The 15228-nt window shown below is 36.9% G+C and overlaps 1 protein-coding gene across 1 annotated transcript in view; it reads right to left on the bottom strand.

The window, feature by feature from the left end:
- sptlc1 (serine palmitoyltransferase, long chain base subunit 1) overlaps positions 1-8437 on the bottom strand; it is a 28930-nt gene extending 20493 nt beyond the window's left edge. The window contains exons 1-7 of the mRNA XM_052117726.1: positions 8384-8437; positions 6839-6946; positions 4060-4154; positions 3785-3878; positions 2190-2262; positions 1975-2107; positions 952-1081 (exon numbers count right to left, since the gene is read on the bottom strand). Coding sequence (XP_051973686.1) covers positions 952-1081; positions 1975-2107; positions 2190-2262; positions 3785-3878; positions 4060-4154; positions 6839-6946; positions 8384-8437 — 687 coding nt within the window. The remainder of the gene's footprint in view (positions 1-951; positions 1082-1974; positions 2108-2189; positions 2263-3784; positions 3879-4059; positions 4155-6838; positions 6947-8383) is intronic.
- Between the last annotated feature and the right edge of the window lie 6791 nt (positions 8438-15228).

The following is a 15228-nucleotide window of genomic DNA, read 5'->3' as shown; positions in this document are numbered from 1 at the left end:
GATCTTGGGGATCAATGATGATCAGAGTGATTGACAATAGCTGATGCCTTTGATAATGTCAAGACGATATTTGGCTCATTATCCCATGTATTAAATTATTAGTATTATTATTAGTCTATTATTATCAAATATAACAAATAATTTGCAAATGCAAATGAACAGGTCAACTTGAACTGAGAACACATAATGGAATATCCTAAATGGTCTAAATAGAATAGAATCTCTATAAGTGTTGCGAAATCACAACACAGTAACTAAAAAGTAGCTAATAATGTACTTGATTAATTATATGCTATTCAGGAGCTCAGGATTTCCGGTCAGCTTTCTCTTGTTGGTTCATATGCTCGAAACATGTTTAAACAACTACATTCTTATTTGGTTAAAATTTTACGTTTTAATTTTTTGTAATTTTGCACATTATTGTCAACAAATTAGATTTTTGTTGACTAAAATTATATGCCGTTTTAGTAAATTTGACAGAAAATTATTGAATTTGACAAATAACTATTACATTTTTGTCAAAAGACAACATCAGGAATAAAGTACAGCTGAAAATTAGGGTATACAAATAACTATACACTTCTCATTACAAAACCGCCCTTCATTATTTCCAAAATGTGTTGCCTTGTCTCATCCATCTAGCCATCCTCCATAGCTGCTTGTCCAATGTAGGGTTGCAGGCAGTGCTGGAGCCTATCCCATCTGTCTCAGACCGAAGTTAAGGAAACACCCTGGACAGGTGGCTGGTCCATCACAGGGCACACACACACACACACACACACACACACACACACACACCCCCCTACGGGCAATTTAGTTTCCAATTCACTTGACCTGCATGTTTTTGGACTGTGGGGGGAACCAGAGACCCTGGAGGAAGTTGATGAGTCATGATGATATAAATAAATAGTTCTTCATGTAACCAGTGACATTGGTGATATCCCTTCTTACCTTCTGGTCCTCAATTTCTTGCTCCTTCAGAAGGCGCTCTAGATCCTCCATATCATTGTGTTTAAAGTATTTGATGAAGCTGCGTGATGCCTGCAGGCCTTTCTGAATGGAGAAGCACGCCGCCTCATCACTGAGAAAACAAGAGACAGATCAGGTCACCTTATCATCGCTAAAGACGATCCAGTTAAATTACATATCTACAAATTACTAACATCACTAAGAAGCTCCTAAAGGAATAGTTCACCCAAAAATAAAAATGTTGTCACCATTAACTCATTAACATTAAAGTATTGTTTTCACTGCATTGAATTGAATAAGTAAATAAGATTATTATTATTAGTTTGTTTTTTTTTCAGTTCCTGACAAAGCTATCATATGACTATAGAAGACATATGATAGCTTTGTGTCAGGAACTGACCAAAAAACTTTAATGACACTTTTATGGTGCTTTTTGAAGCTTCAATGCAAAATACAATTCTTACCAAGGCTTATTTTCCAGTAAAAATATCTAAACATCCTTACAAGATAAATTTACTCAAGAAACAGAATGGCATAAAATAGTAGGTCTTGTTTTCAGATAAATTAAACAAAATTTGTTGAGGTTCATGCTTCAAAAAAAGTTAAACAAAATTGTCAATGGGGAACGAAAAATAAACTTTGCTTTTGAGTCTTTTGCTTTCTTAACCCATTGGCAACCATTTATTATTTTTAGATTGTTCTGAAAAAAAGACCAAATAACTTTTGTCATTTTGCTTTTCAAGTAAATTTAACTTGTTTTAAGAATTTATTTTATATTTTTACTGGAAAACAATAATAAAAAAAAACTCTGTTTTGTAGTCTTGTCATTTGAATCACTCACCACATTTAATGTATGGAAAAGAGCTACTCAGACATTCCACCAAAGATCTCTTTTTGTATTCCATTAAAAGTAAACGATGACAACATATAAATTTTTGGGTGAAGTATTCTTTTAAAGTAGGAAGTTCTCTGTGAAAATGCTGTCTGAGCAAAGCATGAACTTACACAAAGATAATGTCTCCTCTCTTGGAGTATGCAGGAATGGCGCTGGCGATGGTGGCAAAGCCATATGAATAGATAATGGCCTCCTCTGTTCTCATGAACTTTGCCAAACGTTCCTCTAACTCCAAATGAACATCTGCAAAACGTTTCAATGCTTTAAATGGAGGCAAAGCTACATAAGATAGACAAATGCTTGAGATAATAAATCCTCAACGTACCAAAGGTCCCGTAGAATCCTCTTGGTCCACAAGTACCCACACCATATTTTTTTAGTGACATCAAAGCCTTCGACTGAAAAAAAACCCAATTATATTGCTGACAGAGTGTCATGGAATAATGTCTCTGTTCATGTGCAAAAACATTTTCATGACCGACAGAATTCTGTAACTGAACAATGTTCAATACAAGACTGTCACCATCCTTATTCTGCCCAGTTTATTTAGTTTAATCAGCCTCTTAAAGTGAACCCGAAAACTCTAATATGAGGATTTACTTTCTTGATAAACATTCCTGTGTATTTAATCTTTTCTCAAGATGTAATAACTTGCACCACCTCTAAAACAACTTTCCTTTTTGTGCTTGAGTCACCAAGGCCATGCAGGCTATTTGGATAATGTTAAAGGAATATTCCGGGTTCAGACTCCAGGTGTGATAGTCAGCGTCTTTACTCAATGAGCTCCACAGGCCCCCAGAAATAATGACTTTTTTTAATGTTTACGGACTGGCCCCCATTCAATTCCTTTGTAGGTGAAATATATCAGATTGCGAAAGTATAATGGATAGTGAAACCCATTTCATTTTGACTTAAAACAGCTGTTTTTCCATTGGGTGCATGATCATAAACTGGAAAGTGGTCTCTATAAGAAAGGTGGATGTTGGAGGAGAGAAGTTGAAAAATAAGAACCCTTGGTGATGAAAAGAAAGTTACAGAGGCCCTTTATTTTCTGAAATAGTTGTGTGCTCCCTCACAAACATTTTGGGTTCCCTCGCAGTAGCTTTAACCATTCCTTATGAAAATTAACCATGGTTTTACTACAGTAAATATATTTTGTAGTAACACCATAGCAATACAGTAAAAGTAAAACAAATTTAAACCATACTTGTACCACAAATGAACCATAGTATTAATAGTAAAACTGTAGTAACTTTTGGGGGGGGGGGGATTTCTATTACCACCGTTTTGGTTTCTCTGTATTATTACTAAGGTTGTACAACAAATATCCTAATTTAAATATGATTACTAATAAGATTTATAAGGGGTAGATAGATAAGGGGGAGTGCGACTATTTCAGAAAATAAATTCCTTCCCTGTTTTCTAAGGGAGAGCAAGTTATTGTACTTGGAAAAACATGTGCTAATAAATTGCACACAATAACACCAAAAATGTTCATTAACAAACTGTGGTCAATTTGAATTTCATCGCGTTGACTTTAAATTACCAAATTTGTACAAAACCATTGGTGCCTTATTCTGTTAATCATTTTGTATTTAACAGCAAAGACTAGACATGCTACATTCTGATTTCCAATTGCTTCTGCGAGCACTAAACTGATTTGGAAGTAAACAATAACAGAATGATTTACCCACATCCTATATTTCTGCATATTTGCACTTATTACATAATTAAAATATAGTACCAACCATTTAAATAACATTTTCCATTATCAAATCCACCACAACTGGTATTTTTGTTCATCAAGATGCATTTAGCATTAATGTGCAAACAGCATATTACAATCAGGAATGGCTATGATGCAAATGTGAAGATTGGAAAAGCACTTAGACTAACGTCTGTACTTGTACTGCTACAAACCTTTACACGCTCATTATCGAGTAGACCCAAGAAGTTAAATGAGGCAAAGTTAATGCACTCTTTCCCATTTACGATGATTTTGTGGCTTGGCGGGCTGTTTAAGAAAAACACGGCCATTAGTCAGTAGAACACACTCAGCACACACCAATTATTATTCCATATGGGGGAGACACAGTTCTGATGGTCAGGCATGTTCATGTGAATACAGTTTCAAACAGGGGGTTCGTTTAGAATTCATTACAGCCCATTAGGAGAGTTTATCCAGACAGACTTACCCTGTAACTACATCATAACTAAGGGACGGGTGGTCTTTAGATACGGGGGGAACTAGCGGCTCGGGTTGCCACTCCTCAATTAACTCCTCTTTCTCCTAGAAAAGAATAAAGGACAAAAGAGATAACGCTTGTTAAATCATGGTGAAATTTCCAATTCACACTGGCCACTTTAAATTCTAGAAAACACCTAAATGATATTCACATTGGTCTATAAACCTCACTAAAATGTCAAAACTCATATCAATTGAGATATCAAATGATTCTATGCATTTTGGTAATATCTGCACAGCTGGATTCATAAGAAATCTCATTTAGAGTCAAACAGTGCATCCGGAAAGTATTCTGTGAATACATGTGATTTTTTTTCGTTTTTTATTTTTAATAAATTTGCAAAGATTTCAAACTAACTTCTTTCACGTTGTCATTATGGGGTATTTTTTGTAGAATTTTGAGGAAAATAATGAATTTAATCCATTTTGGAATAAGTTGTAACATAACAAAATGTGAAAAAAGTGAAGCACTTTGAATACTCTACGGATGCACTGTATATTTGATGCAATCATTGCAGACAATTGCACTGAGAAAAAGGATGAAGCAACAGTGAATATATTTAATCTTCATATTTCAAACAACACCAGGCCAAAAAAATGCAGCTATGTGATAGATCAATTAAACATGTAAAAAAAAGAAAACGACATCTCACTAATGTACTATTTTGTGAAATTTCCTTTTATGAATTGTATTATTTAAAGGTGATGGGTGCTTTTTATGTTAAAACACTTCTATTCTTTAACAATACTTATTAGACAACTCCAAGTAAACTAGTCATTTGTTGATTCTTGCAAAAAATGTATACACTGTGGCATTATCAAATCAATGCTCTGTTTGTTCGAGTTTTCCGACCAGCCCGACACAGCAACATTTGCTCTACCAATGGTAGGGCTCTATAATTTTCACTATGCTGAAAACGCGGAAAGAACTGCAAAGTCCTGTCATAAAAATGGATTTACGGTAACTATAAAACTGAGAAAATGAGTGTTGTAGATGAGCGCTCATTCACTTTTCACTATACGTACAAACTATATATTTATATAACTTACTTGCAGCCTTCTGATGTTTAATAATCAAACTAGCCCATCAAGTGAACTTCTTATCCGAGGGAAGTTTTCCACCAAAATAAAAGCTTGATTTAACTTGTGAAATTGCAGAAATTACAAGAGAAAAATATTACTACTGTGAATGTTATATTTTACTATAATGTACTACTAATAATAACATTAATAATTATATTTCAGCAATATCTCACAGGCAAGAGAGTGTTCTAAACTGTAAAAAAAAATAAAAAATACTGGCAGCTTTGGTTGCTAGACATTTACAGTAAAAAAATACAGTGACCATGTTTCAGGCTTTATGGGATGTCATTTGGATGCCCTTATATTTTACAGTTAACTACCGTTTATATTATTAATTTGAATTAAACATTATCAAACTATTAAGTCACTTTAAAATTGATCGTTAATCACCGCATTAACTAAAAAGAGTGGCCCTTCCAGGAGCAATAATTAATTAACACAAACATAAAACACCATCAGGGTAACACGTGACACTAAAATAACATTATAAACATTAACTAAGCTACATAAAATAGAACACAGAACATCCCAATGTACACAAAAACATAAAAAATTAAAATAAATATCTATACAATATAATGAAATGTGATGGGTCACGCCGAGGCTTCTGGGAATGCCCGATTCATGTTTTTTCACCATAATTTGAATAGTTTACAGTAAAAAATAAATGCATTCTCTTGTTAAACATAATATACATTTTTACTGTTAATTATTCTATAAAATCATACTTTTTAACCACACACAAAAAAAAAAAGTACAAAATTAATTTTTTCCCAACATTTTACCGTAAAATGACATGTTTTGTCTTGTTAAATATTAGTTTACTTTATTTGTACCATAGAGTTTGACTAGGGATTTTCATTTTGGTCATTTTATCTACTCAAGTACTCGTTGAGTGGCAATTACATGTTCATAACTGTATATATAATAACATGTCTGTCAAACGTCTATGGCTGATGCATTGTGTCTTGTTGTTCCAGTGTATCGTATATTCATTTTAATAGACTGTTATAAAATATGCTTTCAAATGTTACAAAAGATTGCATAATAAAAATATAATGCATCATATTTTGTCATTACGTGAAGATACACTGCCCAACTCTGAAAAACTGAAAGAATGGGCACAACCCGCATCGATTCACTATTATTCACTTTTCTTTAATAATATCCATTAACAAGTTAAAGTTCTTCCATTAAATGATAATAAAACGTGCTTAGCAAACGTTTTGAAGAGACAGGTGTTCAAAACACAGTTAATTACACTCTTTTGATTATTGTAACTATAGCATTTCAGCATCATATATCAGTTTGGTTGCTATGAGACATCTCTGATAATAAATGTACCCTTCAAAATTAAAAATAAGCTCCCTCTTTGACACATTTGTGTTTATTTGTCATGTAATTGTCACTGGATTTCAAATTAAGTGAAAAGTCACATCATGCGTGATCACAATCCATCATCATTTTCATATTCGATCATTGCTGCCACAGAGTACTCGAGTGCTCGTGCCCATCCCTAATTTTCACATGATGTGAATGTACAATGATTAATCACAATCAGATATATGTGTCATTTTCCAGCACAAATTAGCTGCAGAAATAAAACATCCAGTAAGACTGTAAATTTTGCAGATCTCATATCTCACCTTTTCTGTGAGGTCCGATCTCTCCTGAAGTTTATATGTTTTTGAGAATAGCAGTCTGATAATCCACAATATAAGAATGCCTTCTAAAATCAAATGATACGCTGGTGCCTAGAAGACATAAAAACACACATTTTGTATTTTGCACATTATTCTTTCACAGCAATGTATGGATGGATGGATGGAACTGGTGTTCACCATAAGTAATGGATAGATGGGTGGGAACATATATTTGATGGTTGGAACTGGTGTTCTCCATAATTGAAGAATGGATGGATAGAACTGGTGTCCATAAGTGATGGATGGATAGGAGCATTTCTTTAATGGCTGGAACTGGTGTTCACCATAAGTGAAGTATGGATGGATGGATGGAACTGGTGTCCATAAGTGATGGATGGATAGGAGCATTTCTTTAATGGTTGGAACTGGTGTTCACCATAAGTGAAGTATGGATGGATGGTTGGAACTGGTGTTCTCCATAAGTGAGGAATGGATGGATGGAACTGGTGTTGTCCATAAGTGATGGATGGATGGATGGATAGAACTGGTGTTCTCCATAAATGAAGAATGAATGGATGGATAGGAGCAATTTTATGATGGATGGATGGGTGGAACAGGTGTTGTCCATAAGTGATGGATGGATGGATGGAACTGGTGTTGTCCATAAGTGAAGAATCAAGAAAGATATGCAAAACTGTATGTTCATAAATACATGTAAAAAAAAGAAATATATATATATATATATATATATATATATATAAATAATAAGTGACAACTGACAAACACACTTCAGTCTGTTCATTACACAACACTATAATACCTTTTTAGAAAAATGGGACACAGCTCACGGTCATATGGACAACTTATATGGTGCTTTTTGTCCTTTTTGGAGGTTGACAGATGTGGTCACTATGAATAGCCATTGTATGGAAAAGAGCTGTGTGAAGATTCTTCAAAAATTATTCTTTTGTGTTCCACAGAAGAAAGTCAAACAGGTATGAAATGAAATATGAGTAAATTATGACATACTTTTCAATTGTGGGTGAATTATTCCTTTAATCCAAAGAAAGTGGCAATTTCACTACTAACGTTGACACTCATAAAGATATGAATGTTATAACATTCACCATGGTAACCATAGATTCCGCCAAAATACTAGTTACTACAATCAAACTGTGCTAACTTGGTATCAGCCACAAATAACATTGAAACATAAATTACAATGAAAATAATATTCTGAAAGCAAATCACATTATTTACAAGGTAATATATTAGTTTATTGTTTTCTGTTGTGACAATATCAGTAAATCTATGCCATTTTGGCGGGTATAAATGGGGTAAAGTAAGACCTGAGTGAGTCTCACCTGTGTGGCTGACACTCTTGTGTAATACTGTTCACTTCCTGGAGTTTACACTGGATACTGTATGCGAAATACAGCCCAACACATATCTTATTGACAAACACAGAAAGTCTTTTTCACAAAAGACTTTCACAAAACTTAAAAAAAAAAAAAAAAGAAACAATACAATCAGAGAGTTTGTAATTACCTCGTAAAACGCTTGCACCATCTCCACCAACACCCACTGCTGCCCCGACGCCATCTTGACTGAGTCACATGACCACCCGTGTCCTGAAATATTAAAATATCGCGCCCTCGCGTGGAAGATAAGAGTAACTGCAGTTTTTCGTCGAGAGGAACACAAGAGTTGGGTAGTTGACATAAAATGCATGTCCACTGAAACGATTAAAAACAGCATTTTACTAATTGTTTTATCATAATTATTTATACAGACAATGTCATGATATCAATTTAGAGACATGGTATTAATTTTGAATAAAAAAAAAAAATGTAATTGGTCACACTCAAATTAGGTTTGTAAAATAAAATGAGACAAAAAATTTTTCCCCTAAGCCTAATTTTATGTTTATTATTCACAAATTATTATTTTATAAGGCTTAGCTAGTGAAGTTATTCAGTGAATTACACTTTAACATCAACACCCTAGACATATCCACCTTATTTTTCAGTTGGGTACTGCCATTATCAACCTTTGTTTTTATAAAAAAAAAAAAATTCTCCCCTTTTCTCCCCAATTCCCACTACTTCCTTGTGGTGGCGCGGTTACTCACCTCAATCCTGGTGTGGAGGACAAGTCTCAGTTGCCTCCGCGTCTGAGATAGTCAATCCGCACACACACGCACAACTTGCCCCAATGAGAGCGAGAACCACTAATGCAACCAAGAAGAGGTTACCCCATGTGATTCTGTCTTTCCTAGCAACTGGGCCAATTTGGTTGCTTAGGAGACCTGGCTTGAGTCAATCAGCACACCCTGGATTCAAACTCGTGACTCCAGGGGTGGTAGTCAGCATTAATACTCACTGAGCTGCCCAGGCCCCTTGTCATTATCAATCTTGAATGTGGACCACTTTCAGCCACTTTCAGCTATTTTTGCGATACAAAAATACTACATTATTTTGCTTTTATATTACAGGCTGGCAATATATTTCGTCATTAATTGTGATTTTCATGAACTCATTGGTTTTGAAAGCATTTAGATTTACCGTGTATCACATTTTGCCATCGTTTTATCACACTGTTGCACAGGCAGAATGAATGAGAGATCAGGTGCTGACAGGACAGTCCTCTGTGCCGTCTGACACGCCTCCACAAAATGAACACAACCAGCAGAGAGCAGAAAGCTGCTGGGCAAATGCTGCTTTAACTTTCATTGCACCAAATCTTGTTTCATCTTGCAAATTAATCTCTCTGTTCTTGTCAGATAGCATTCTTTCTTCCTTAGCAGTGTATAGTAAACTGACTGCAGATCAGCGTTCAGCATGGCTTATGAAACATCGCCTTTGGAAATAAATAAATAAAGGCATCATTGGAGGTTATGCACCTACATATAAATGGAGGTGTACATGGAGTCAAAAAACATGATCTTGGTAAATTAAGATGCAGATTTTTTCAATACAACACAGAGCAACAAGTGAATGATTTACTTACTCTTTTAAAAAAAAATGCTGAAGTTAGAAATTAACAGACATTAGCCCATCATTCTGCTGTGCATCCTGTGGTTTTGTGATAGTTTAGAAACTTGTATTACTAAATTCTGGTATTATTATCCTTCTATTTATTTACATTGCGATCAATAACAGCGAAACTTTTACACATTCGCCAGAAATGCAGCTTCAATCTTTTTCTGACGGCTTCTGGCATTAAGGATAATGCTCAAAAACATGCGTTACTGCTTCACTTGGATGGCACAGATGTGCAAGACATATTTGCAATAATGGAAGACACAGTTGATGATAAAGATTTTGATGCAGCATTAACAAAATTGAACGAGTATTTCACTCCACAGAAAAAAGTCCCATATGAAAGTCATATTTTCTTGCAAGCTGTACAAGAGCAAGGTGAATCTGTGGATTCTTTTGTTAGGAGATTAAAACAATTGGCTTTGACTTGTGATTTAGGTGATCACAAAGAAGGTTTCATTCATGATCAAGTCATCAACGAATGCATTTCCACTGCTCTCAGAAGACGATTGTTGGGTGAAAAGGATCTCATGTTGTCTAGTCTGCAAAGTATTGCAAGAAGGATGGAAGCTGCTGATCAGCAAATGGCAAAAATGGAAAGTGAAAACCTGTGCAACTACATAAATATTCTGCTGACAGCAAGTCACAACCAAAATTCAAGTAATTTGCATCTATACAACAACAGAAATTATGCACGTCCACTAACATGCCGTTGTTGTGGCCATCCTGGACATCATGGACAAATGTGCACTGTTACAAAAGGAAAACAATGTCGTGTTTGTGGCAAAGAATGCCATTTTGCAGCGGTTGGCCATACAAAAACAGGACTAAAAGTAAACCAGGTGTAAAACAAGCCCCCACAAAACAAAGTGTCAGTGGACATCACAGATGATCTTGAATGGGAGTTCATTCTACACGGAGAGACAAATGAGGCCAAAATGCTGATAATGGTGAATGGTATGCCAGTAACCATGCTAATAGACTCTGGAGCTAGTTGTAAAATTGTTGGTTCAAATGTGTTCCAAGCATTGCACAAAAACAGTCCCACACCATTAAAGAACACATCTAAATGGTCGTATGCATATGGATCTGATCCACCACTGGCCGTGGAGGGATCTTTCACTACTGATGTCAGGCCCGTCGGAGGAAACAAAGGTGTCCAGACTGACGTTATGGTTGCTAATGGTGCACAGAAATCTGTGTTGGGGCGGAAAACTGCCTCTTCCCTAGGAATTCTACACATTGGTGCAATATCAGATGTCAATGCAGAGCATCATGTGGATGCTGCAGCATTTACAGTGTCACTACAACAGAAATACAAGGCGTGTTTTGAAGGTTTGGACAAGCTTAAGTCAAGTCAAGTGGTTTTTATTGTTGTTTAACCATATACAGTTAGTACAGTACACAGCGAAACGAGACAACGTTCCTCCAGGATCATGGTGCTACATAAAGCAACATAGGGCAAACACAGAACCACATGAGACTACACAGACTAAATCATATTTCTACATAATATTTCTACATAAAGTGCACATGCAAAGGTGTGCAAAAAAGTACAGGACAGTACAATAAATTACTAAAAGGAACAGGACAATAGACACAGTAAGAGACAGTGCAGTGCCGACCAGTACACTTTTGTAATGAATAGTGCAAAAAGATGACACTTTCTAAAAATGCCAAATGTAAATATAAAATACTATGAAATAGTGTTCTATGGACATAGCAATTATTGAGGTAGCAGCCAGATAAAGTGACAATGAATTTAAGTGCAACTCTGGACATGTGCAAAAGTTGGATGTTGTACAGGTGTATGTGTGTGTGTCAGTCCAGTCTCTGAGTATTGAGGAGTCTGATGGCTTGGGGGAAGAAGCTGTTGCACAGTCTGGCCGTGAAGGCCCAAATGCTTTGGTACCTCTTGCCAGATGGCAGGAGGGAGAAGAGTTTGTGTGAGGGGTGTGTGGGGTTATCCACAATGCTGGTTGCTTTGCGGCTGCAACATTTTATTTAAATGTTTTTGATGGAGGGAAGAGAGACCCTGATGATCTTCTCAGCTGTCCTCACTATCCTCTGCAGGGCTTTGCAGTCTGAAGCGGTGCAAGTCCCAAACCAGGCAGTGATGCAGCTGCTCAGGATGCTCTCAATAGTCCCTCTATAGAATGTAGTGAGGATGGGGGAGATGTGCTGGGCTTTCTGGCAATAGAGCTGGTGTTGAGGGACCAGGTGAGGTTCTCTGCCAGATGAACACCAAGGAATTTGGTGCTCTTGACGATCTCCACAGAGGAGCTGTCGATGTTCAGTGGAGGATTTCAAAATGAGAGCATCATTAATCAAAGCCTGGAACACCGCTGGAGCATTGGTCAGGCCGAAGGGCATAACTTGATATTCATAGTGACCGATGGGTGTGTTGAATGCTTCCACTTGTCACCTTGCCGGATGCGCACGAGATGTTAAGCGTTGCGCAAATCGATCTTGGTGAAGACGGATGCTCCTTGTATGCAGTGCATGTGAATGCAGGGCCGGAGACCCCAGTCCTTCTTCCCCACAAAGAAAAAAACAGCTCCTGCAGGTGACGTGGACTGACAGATGAAACCAGCAGCAAGGGCCTCCTTGATGTACTCATCCATAGCTGTACGCTCGGGAGCCACTGGGGGGACAGGTACCAGGTAACAAGTTAATAGCGCAGTCATCTTTCTTCTGAATCCCATGAAGAAAACCTGAAAAGGAAACATCCAAAACAAAAATCATTAAGTCCAGCAAGGGAAAAAACTTAGAACTCACACTTCGTAGTTACAGGGCAGGCTAAGAGAGAAACACAAGGGACTGGTGGCTAGCACATTCGAAAACCAAGTGACAAACAAGGAAACTGAGGTAACTTAAATACATAGTACCAAACAAGACACAGGTGAACACAATGACATTAAAAATGGCAGAAAAACAGGACACAAAATCAGAGAACTAGGGACATCTAGTGGTCAAAATGGGAATTACAGGTAAATACATGACAGTATCAAGGTATTATTGAAACAAAACAATGCCTGCTTACGAATGTCTTACTCTGAAGGTAAAGACTGGCATACAGGAATGTATATGTAAAGGGATTAATGGAAAGGAGGAGGCAAGAACCTACAACAAACACAAAAAGGTGTCAGCCAGCTGCCCATAAATCTCTCTGTCTGTCCCACTGCAGTCTCCTGTCGGCCTTCATCACTTTCTGAGGCTTGATTAGCCTGATTAGGGGCTGGGTGTGAAGAATCACGACAACGGCCCCGCCCTCCGCCCTGTCACAGTACACTTTTTTGCTTAACTACCGAAGCACGCCACACTCTGTTACAGGTCGGAGCCCGGCTGAGACACTGTTCAACCGCCAGCTTCATACAAAATTTCCAGACTTACCAGCCATTGAGTCAGACAGACAGTGAAAACAGTACAAATTGTCCACTAATTTTGAGCCAGAGCTTAACTAAGTGGTAAGGAAATGACAATCTGTCATTCTTGAAAAACATGTCGTGAAGAGCATGCAACATGATTCTTGTGTCAAGAAATGGATTCCAGCTCAGACACAGAGCTTGGATGAGGCTGATGTGTGGACGGGACAATGTGTCTAAAAGGCAGCATGAATGTGAGCCTGAGAGAGAACAGCCTAAGGCGAGGCCTCAGAGGGCCAGGAGAGAACCTGTTACACTAAAGGATTATGTTAGATAGGCAGTTGCCATGATGGAACAGAATAATCACCAGTACTGTCTCGGTGGCAGGGTAGTCTACCCATAGCAATGTGGGGGGCTGTAGACCTGGCGGTAGAGCGGATTGTCCACTAATCGCAGGGTTGGTGCTTCGATTCCCGGCCCACATGACTCCACATGCCGAAGTGTCTTTAGCCAAGTCCTTGCATGGCAGCTCTGCCATCATTTGTGTGTGAATTAGTGTGTGAATGGGTGAATGAGATGCAGTGTAATGCGCTTTGAATACCGCCAAGGTTAAAAAGGCACTATATAAGTGCAGACCATTTACTATTTCATTTTTATTCATTGTTTTTTGTATCTGAAATCATTGTTAAATTACTAATTTACTAAGTTACTTGTTAAGTTGTAAAGCGTTAGTAATTTGTCTTACAAGGACTATTTTTGTAACATAATTGGAATTGTGCATTGTTCTTGTTTCAGAAACAAAGCAGACTGTTATTATTATTTTTGAACAGAGTTAAAAGCAATGGGAGTAATTAATATGCTAGTTAAAACGGTTTGGCATTTTTTTCATTTGTATTTTCAAGAGAATATTTGAGATGTTATGTATTTTTTGTGTAGAGTGCATGAATCCAAGGAAAGGAGGGATGTAGGATAGTGACCACAAGGGGGAGCAAGAGGGAGCAAAGAGGAGTATGAGGGTAAGAGAGAAGAACGCAGAAAGATTGCATGTACACTGAATAAAATAGTTTTTACAACTATATAAACTGTGTGTGAGACACTTCAGTGAGTTTAATCTTGTTCCTTTTCCACTTAAGCTTGGTATATCATGTTTATATTAGTGAATATTTGGAAATTATTTTATCAGGAAGTCTTATCGGGAAATATGCTGAGTCATTCACATTCGTGGCATTCATAAGTGATTAAGCACATCCTTAAATGATTATTTAATGCAGTCCTGTTCAATTTAAATGCTGTTCCTTGTATAATTTATAGTAATATTTAATTATTTGTTCTGTAAATGTTAATATAGAGTTGAATGCTGATTTTTTTTTCACAGACAAAATAAGTTTGCATTGTCATATTGAGTCAGGCATAATGTTCAACGTTATTAATGCTGTTTACAATATATATAACATTATTTTTGTTTTATTCTTATTTACAGCCACACAAATGTGAAACTCCACATTCTCTGCTCCATCAGAAGCTGAATTTCAACAATTATGTCCATCTCTGTGCCTGAATTCACTCATCTGTAATGAACACCATTGCAGTCTGAAGTACATGTCTGTGCTGTTGAACGAAGGAATTTCAATGATGGCTTTTAAACTGATTCTCCACCTTCAGCCATCTATCACTTCAATATGATGCTGTTCAAGCTTAAAAATGCTCCAGCCACATTTTAGACGCTGATGGAGATGGTCTTAGGATGCTGATGTGGCCATTTCTGCCTCATCTACCTATATGACAATGTAATTTTTTCTCCTCTGTGTCTTAGCATTTTCTGGACCTCCAACACATTTGACAGACTCCACCAGGCTTCACCAGACTTCATCAACAACATGAATAAGAGCAAGTTCTTCTTGGAATAAATCAAATACATATAGCGACACAAATTTCAGCTGAGTTCCAGGAAAAGTGTAGTCTATTCAGTCCTATCCAGTCCCCAAAA

The sequence above is a fragment of the Xyrauchen texanus genome, chromosome 44, assembly GCF_025860055.1.
Source record: "Xyrauchen texanus isolate HMW12.3.18 chromosome 44, RBS_HiC_50CHRs, whole genome shotgun sequence".
Lineage (NCBI taxonomy): Eukaryota > Metazoa > Chordata > Actinopteri > Cypriniformes > Catostomidae > Xyrauchen > Xyrauchen texanus.
This window is presented reverse-complemented; position numbering and strand designations above follow the sequence as displayed.